General features: G+C 36.0%; 1 protein-coding gene across 1 annotated transcript; it reads left to right on the forward strand.

The window, feature by feature from the left end:
• Positions 1 to 769: 769 nt before the first annotated feature.
• Positions 770 to 2,620, forward strand: LOC140176911 (uncharacterized). The gene is made up of 2 exons (XM_072208478.1): positions 770 to 1,465; positions 2,033 to 2,620. The coding sequence occupies exons 1-2, from the start codon at positions 770 to 772 to the stop codon at positions 2,618 to 2,620; spliced, it is 1,284 nt and encodes a 427-aa protein (XP_072064579.1).
• The last annotated feature ends 5,829 nt before the right edge of the window (positions 2,621 to 8,449 follow it).

An 8,449-nucleotide genomic window follows, 5' to 3' on the forward strand; every position in this document is an offset into this window, starting at 1 on the left:
TGTCGCTACCCACTGAAATGCCTAAACCATGGTCGAAATCAAAAGAGACCAAGAAGTCTGCTGTACCAAGGAGAGGGACTAGGAATGTAAAATCTGCAGCACCAAAATCATATGGAAGGAGGCCATTAACAAGAGCAGCTGCCAGTGGAATTAGTGTAAGAAGTATTGGTAAGGAAAAATAGCCCCAAACAGAACATGTGGCATTGTCTAGCTCAGAGGATTCCTCAAATAGTGAAGGCAGTGTTGGTAGTGAGGAGGATAAACAATATCGGTCTGATGGTGATGTAGTGTCTAGTGAGGAATATGTGGGTGTAGAGAGATCAACAGGAAAGAAAAAGACAAATGTGAAGGAGAGAACCAGGATAGCTAAGAAAAATTCTAAACAAAAGAGGGCTATAATGGTTGAGGATGATGGTCCCGTGTGTGCTGATTCAAGCTCTGAGGATGATGCACGTTTTTTTGGACCAATTCCTAGGTTTGGGTCCATGGGAACATATGATGATGCCCAAGATGAAGGTTATGAGGAATCTGATGGTGGAGACTTATGGCACTCAGAAGAACTGAAGACTCCTCCAAACTCTGAGGATGAATTGGAAGAGGTTGATTCGGATGAGGTTTTCCCTGTGTTCAGAGATGGAGGTAGGTTTGGGGAGCTTAGGCTTGCTGTTGGAATGACATTTACTACAAATATGGAATTCAAAGAGGCTGTGCATGAATATTGTATAAAGGAGGGCCAGAGGATTTGGTTTAAAAAAATGATAATGTAAGGATGAGAGCAGTGTGTAAGGATGAGAACTGTGGATGGCTTGTCTATGCTGCTAACAACACTGAGAACAATTACTGGCAGATCAAGACGTTCAATGATGATCACAGTTGTGCAAGGGAAACCAAAAATAGATTGGCTAATAGGAAGTGGCTGGCCAGGAAATTGGTGAAGAAGCTACGAAAATATCCTAACTTAAGACACTGTGAGGCTGCTCAGTATTTTAAGACAAAATGTGACTTGGAACTAAGCAAGTGTTCACTGACTAAGGCCTTAGGAGATGCTAGGGCTGTTGTGTATGGTGATGCTGCTGCCCAGTATGGGATGGTAAGGGATTATGGGCTAACACTGCTTAGGAGTAACCCAGGCTCTACTGTCACAATTGGAGTTATCCCTCAGCCCAACCTTGATGATGAACCAATATTTGAAAATATGTACATTTGCTTGGATGCTTATAAGAAGGGATTTCTGGCTGGCTGTAGACCGCTCACAGGCTTGGATGGAGCTTTTCTGAAGACCCAGCATGGTGGCCAGATCTTGTCTGCAATTGGACAAGATGCAAACAATCACATATATGTGATTGCATATGCAATTGTCCCTGTTGAAAATACTGAAAACTGGAGGTGGTTCTTGGAATTACTTTATCAAGATTTGGGAGATTATAAGCAAAACAAGCTCTGTTTCATTTCAGATATGCAGAAGGTACGTTTTATCCATGTTTTTGTTGTTTTGTTGTTGTATAATATGTATAGGCTGCTCTTTTATTAGCATGAGTAATTGCATAATTTGTTTAATTTCTATAGGCTACTGTGATATTAGCATGAGTAATTGCATAATTTGTATAATTTGTATAAGCTGTTGTGATATAATTTGTATAGGCTGCTCTGATATTAGCATGAGTAATTGCATAGTTTGTATAATTTGTATAGGCTGCTCTGATATAATTTGTATAGGCTGCTCTGATATATGTTGTTTTGTTGTTGTATAATTTCGTTTTATATATGCTGAACTGCTAAACTGCTGTGTTTGTAATTAACCAATGCTTTGCCTAAATAGATGGACTACTGCTCCATGAACTGGTATATATATATTGAACTGATATGTAATTCAACGAACAGGGACTAAATTTCTGTCACTTATAAAACTGAAGGGACTAAGTTGATGTCACTTATAAAACTTAAGGGACAAAATTGACGTCACTTATATAACTAAAGGGATCAGTTTGATGCTCGATAACTTGTATGTCACTATTTTCTTTTTTAAACTCAGGGCCTAATCCATGCTGTTAAGGAGGTTTTTCCAGGTGTCTTTCACAGATTCTGTGTGTGGCACTTATGGAAGAACTTCAATAAGCTGTGGAAAGATCTCCAGCTGAGAGGGTTGCTATGGGAGTGTGCAAGGTGCACCAGCCAAGATGGGTTCCTAGAAAGTATAAAAAAGATTGAGAGGGTTAACAAGGAAGCTTGGGAGTATTTGAACAAGTGGCATAGAGACTCTTGGAGACGAGCTTTATTCAGCAACGCACCTAAAATAGACAATATCTGCAACAATGCTTGTGAAGTCTTCAACTCAAGGATCAAAGAAGCTAGAGCCAAACCTATCATTACACTGTTAGAGGAAGTCAGACTATATGCAATGAGGTCAATCGCTAGGAACAAAGTGAAGCTTAATTCCAACACTGGTATTCTACCACCTATACAGCGAAGCAGATTGGAAAAAATAAGGAAGGAGTCAAAGAGTTGGGTCCCGATGTGGTCTGGTGACTCTGAGTACGAGAAATTCGAGGTTCACGGGTGGCCGACTAACATGGTTGTTGATCTGGGAAGAGGCTCTGCACATGTGGTTTTTGGCAATTGAGTGGTGATATACCTTTACTTGTTTCTTGCTTTGTAATTTTTTTTTCTTGACTGTTGGCTTAATATTGGTAATTTTTGGACTTGTGATAATGTTCTTTAGGCCATGTGTGCATGCTTGTGCTGCATTATTTTGTTTAACTATTTTGATGAAGCAGTGTGCTTTCTGTATTTAGAACCCAAGTGTTGGGAATTTTTTTGTTCAAAACTTGTGTTCTCAGTATGTTGAGAACTTCTGATATACTTGCAGAATATTGCCCTGGCTCTTCCTTGCCTATTTTGTATATGTTTTCTGCATTAATATATGATTATGGATTATGACCTCATTGAACTTGAGCTATGCCATATTTTTTTGTTGTTCTCTGATATGCCATTACGATTAAAAAAATTAAAGGATTCCATTAGTACTGCAGGAACAATTATTTACATATAACCTCTACTTTATTCAGATTCCAAATTACTCTTGGACAGTCATGTGAAATAGTTTAATCTGCAGTAATTTCAACCAAAATTACAAGTGCAATTACATGAACAGAACAACATATGCATATCACATGTCACTTAGTTTTTGGCTAAATACAATTGACTCTGCTGCCTATCCAACCTTAAGATAAGCACAACAACTGTAACCAGAAGCAGCAGTATACATGTAAACAAGAAAATCCCCCCCATTTTCAGAACTCTAACTTCAGACTCTAGTCTTCCAAGTTTCCAAGAAATCTTCATCTTCCATTCTTCGTTGTCATTTGAAGGGCTTGTTCTACCATCACATGTCACCGTATCTTCTTCCAGAATTTTGTCCACCCAAAGAAACAACCCACACCACCTCTTACCTGTAGTCTAAACCCAGGAAAGTGAATCAACCAACTTTACCTCCCGATTTACAACAAAGAACATAATCAAGCACTTACATTGTAGTTTGGGCAACTTACGAACGCTCTCCCTAGATTAGATTCCGTCGCTGACCATCGCAGCACTAGTCTCGACCCGCATGCACACCATTCTGGCAGACGCGCATATCTGTTTCTATTCATTCTCCTCATGATGCTTCCAAATGATCTTGGGATGTTGGAGCTCCCAGCTGCATAGATTGCGCTAGCCATAACGTCTGCTGTTCGAAGATGAAGACAACACTGAAGACTTACCTCTGGTGTGATGGAGATGAACGGATAGTAGACAAGAACAGCGTGTGCGATGGAGAAGAAAGGAGAACAGAGTCAAATTAGGGGTTAGGGTTTTTAAACTAAAATTAGGGACCAAATTGACTCCAAAGCGTTTACTTGGCCATGTCAGCTAGCCGTTGGGCTGCAAACGTGTCACCAACGACGCCAGGTCAGCTTTCCGGTTGCGCCAGCTGGACGAAATTAACTGGAAGGACCACTATGAGTACCGAAGATCAAGTTCAGGGACGATCTAGACAAATTTTTAAGTTCAGGGATTACTTTGATCCTCGAGGACAACTTCAGAGACCACTTTAATGCTTACCTCCTTTTATATATCGATCAAATTAAATTAACTTTATTAGTTCAATAAATAGTGGGACATATACATAACTACGTTCATAATATAATTATTAATTAAGTATTAAATATTTTTGACAATTTGACATTTATTTAAAAAAAGACAAAGCTGCTTAACCTTACTATTTAATATTTACTCTAAACTAATTAAGGTTATTACTCATTAATTATTATTATTATTATTATTATTGTTATTGTTGTTGTTGTGAAGAATTTTTTTCTACCAAAAATATTCATAATATATTAAGATGGAACTTTTTTTGAAATTAATTCCAAATATAAAATAGTAACAAAAATCCAAAATGAAAATATGGTTTAGTAACCACTCTGCAGCATGTCTAATTAAAATTGATTGGCCCAAAAAAATAGTTGGCCCATTAGCAAAACATATTAAACTAATTTTTTTACTAAGCATATTTGATTATTTCTTCTTATTATGCATGCTATTATGACTTATGAGACAAAGTTCTGAGAAATTCTGCCGGTGTCAGCTTTTTAATTACATCAACTGAAACTGTCTTTAATTTTTTTTTAACACGCGTTACATAAAAAAGTATAACACCTAAGATCTATATATGTAGATGTTTTTTACAATCTAAACCATAGAATTTGTCATATTTTTAACTTTTCATCTACTTTAAATCCAATCCATAAATGTCCCTTCAATACTATTAACGGCCCATATGTTTTTAGAAAACTAAAAGGACACGATTTTTAATGCAACTCTCAATTCATTTATTGTCACTGCAGGTTAACAAAGCAAGTTCAGTTTGGGGCTTTATGCTTATATTTACCGAATTATAACGCATAAAAGAGTAAAGTACTAACTCGATCCCTGTCTATTTCACAGAATGACATCGCGACCCTTAACAAAAAATATGATCCATTTCGATCCTTGATCTTGTGCTTCGTCTGCCAACGCAGTACTTGTGTGACTTTTACGGCGAAAACTCAACGGAAATTGCTGACGTGTGTAAGCGAGTGGATGACATAGATGGCTTGGGTAGTTACGTGGAAGATGGAATCCCACGTGACTAGGTGAAATGGACAGGATCCTTTCTGTCCTCGTCCACAACACCAAAGCACCATCGTTTTGAGGGTTCCAGACATCTTTATTAGACGAGTTTGGTCGTCTATCTCCCCTCTTTCGTGTATAGAACCGATACCACCATGAGTAGTAGCAGAGATCGTGGGAGTGGAAGAGATGCATCGAACAATGAGGGTAGGAGTATTTCTGTGAGCTCTGTTGGTAGTGCTGGAGTGAGGAAGAAGTAAAGATTCGTTGCCCCAAGATGCAATTGTGGGATTCATGCAATTCTATTCATGTCGTCAATATAGTCGAACCCTAATAAGCTATTCTTTGGATGTCCAAATTTCAAGATATGAAATAATTAGTTATGTTCATATTCCTAGCAAGATCTATAGCAAGCATCTCTTCATTGCAATGACATAATTTTTCTTCTTTTTACTGTATAGACTGTATAAAATCATTGCAAATATTTTCTATGGCTGGATGAATATGTTTCACTATTTAAAGAGGAACAAATGAATGATGACAGTCTTTATGGTTATAATCCAAAGCAAAATCATTTGTTGGATGCAGCTGTTTTGATGGAGGAGAAAGTGACAAAGTTAAAGGACAGAGTTTCTGGGTTAGAGTTACAGATAAAAAATTCTAGGCACGTTAAGTGTAATATGTATTTTAGTTATCTATTGATGACTGTTGTGTTTGTCTTTGGAGTTGTATTTGCAAATTATTTCCATTAAACTAGATAGCAGATAGTTAGTGTATGATGTAGGTTTTGTGTTGGAAGTGCTTGTTGCTGAAATAGTTGTATCACTTAACAATATAAATCCAAATTTATTAAATGGAATAGTTATGTTGGTTGTTTGGAAAAATGCAAAAAATTTTGTTAATTCCGAATAAAAAAATTTTAAACATGCAACATAGTTTTTTCAATCTTACACCAATTTAATCAGCCAATCCTAATAATCTGTTCCAAATTTCAATAATTTTTTAACACATTTCTACACTTTCATCTTATTTAAATACATAAAACTCATAGAATATGGCAACAGAAACAATATTTTAACCTCTATATACCCCACCATGGCTAAATGCAAACAACAATTGTAGATGAGGACCACGCACAAGCAAAACAGTGAAAGGGACAATAGCGATACCAACCTTAGCAATCAGTGCTATGTGCCAAACCGTCCAACTTTCATCAACAGCGCCGTCCAGCAACCATCTATGTCTCCATCAGACGCTTCGTCAGCAACCTTGTCACCAAGCTTTTCACCACTCACCCTGTCTTGATGGAGAAGAGACCAGTCTGCTAGGGTTTAGAATGTAATTGTGTAGAGAGTCAAGGGGTCTTTAGGGGATAACATGTAAGGCGCGAAACCAAACGACGCCTGGAACCCTCAAAACGATAGCATTTTGGTGTTATGGACGAGGATAGAGAGGACCCTATCCATTTCACCTAGTCACGTGGGATTCCATCTTCCACGTAACCACCCAAGCCATCCATGTGATCCATTCGCCTACACATGTCAGCAATTTTCGTTGAATTTTCGCCGTGAAAGTCACAGAAAGACCGCGTTGACAGACGGAGCATAGGGTCAAGGACCGAAATGGATCATATTTTTTATTAAGGGTCGCGATGTCATTTTTTGAAATAGAAAGGGACTGAGTTGGTACTTTACTCCGCATAAAATATAAAAAGGTTCAAGCTACTTTATATTGCCAACGAGCCTTGGCTCTAGTGGCCTTTCTCCCCTCTCCCCACCTCAAGGTCTAGGGTTCAAACCCTAGAGAATGCAATTGAGGAAAATTGTGAAAATATGTGAGGAGTGTGTGGGTGTATTGTGTACCTAGGATTGGGGGTTGTCTAATCCATTAGAGTACCTAGAATTGGGGGTTGTCCAATCCACCGACAAATAAAAAAAAAAAAGCTACTTTATTAAACTGTTTGGTCAAATTTAGAGGTTATGATATGTTCGTATCGAGTTATAATTTGGTCAAGCTTATGTTATAATTCGGTTAATACAATTTGTTATGTTAAAAAATCATTCAAACGTATAAAATATTTTTAATTCTCGTTACTAGCATAATCGTAACTAATAAACGGTAACATTAAACACTTTTCGTTATAAAATGACAAACAGGTCAAACAAGAAGATAAAAAAACATAGTCCAACTTTTACTCATTTAAAATAATTATATTTTTATATACTAATTTGAATATTAAAGTGTCTTGTACAGATATTCATTCTCTTTGTTCTATAATAATTGAAGTATAACTCTTCTCAATTAAAGGTTTTTAAAAAGATCATCACGAGGACAAACTATACTATACCAATTAGTTTAAAGACAATTCCTTTTAGAATATGCTGATATTCAAATATTTTAAAGTCCCTAAAAATCTCAATATTGGACACCTTTTATTCTTTTTGACTGCAATTCTTCAATAACTTAATCATTTAAGTTTTATCATAAAATTTATTCAATAATTTGCGTAATGCTTTTCTAGAAGGCCTATAAATCGTAATAAAATTTTTGGAAAACCTATATATCTCTTGTCACTCTTTCTTCAATAATAATTCCCCCGTATTATTTATCCATGATACGGATTGCGAGTGCTTCCTTCGTTGGCATGCGAATATGTGGGACCTTCAAGGGAACACAAAATCACAAATTTTAAAGAGAGCCGATACACCCCTTAACATATATGAACCACAACAAAAATGACTACTTAATACTCACCCATGATTGTAATTTTTGTTTATTACAGTATCTTTTAAACCAATAAATTAAAAATTAATTTATCGTAAATTAAAAATTAATTTATCATAAATTAAAATTTTATTTAAATATTTATTATTAATTAATAAATTACTGTATGTACAAAATAAAATTAAAATTCATGACATTTATTTAAATGAATGAGTAATTTAATTTTTTGACTAAGTTGGTTCTCGTAATTGTAATCCTAATTGTCTTTAACTAATGCTATAGAGTAATATATGTATACGAGTTGGTTAAAGTGTGCTAGGTTGAGGAGCATCAAATAATTAATATATTGATATTTTGGATAAATAATTATTTACGCACGATGATGCCTTTTTTGGGTCCATAGATCGATTCATGTTTTCCTAACATCCAATTTTCTCATCACATGAAGACATTTATGAATGAATTAAAGGGGTAGATGAAAAGTGGGGGTGGGTCTATAGCAATGACAATTATTTTAAAATTTATCTTGGAAGGGAAAGGACTTAATTTATAAGCATGTAGCATTTGAAATTAA

The sequence above is a fragment of the Arachis hypogaea genome, chromosome 2 (assembly GCF_003086295.3).
Source record: "Arachis hypogaea cultivar Tifrunner chromosome 2, arahy.Tifrunner.gnm2.J5K5, whole genome shotgun sequence".
NCBI lineage: Eukaryota > Viridiplantae > Streptophyta > Magnoliopsida > Fabales > Fabaceae > Arachis > Arachis hypogaea.

Coding starts and splice junctions, on each gene's coding strand:
- LOC140176911 (XM_072208478.1), top strand. CDS start 770: ATGAGAGCAGTGTGTAAGGATGAGAACTGTGGATGGCTTGTCTATGCT. Junction 1,466..2,032: donor TCATTTCAGATATGCAGAAG/GTACGTTTTATC, acceptor TTTTAAACTCAG/GGCCTAATCCATGCTGTTAA.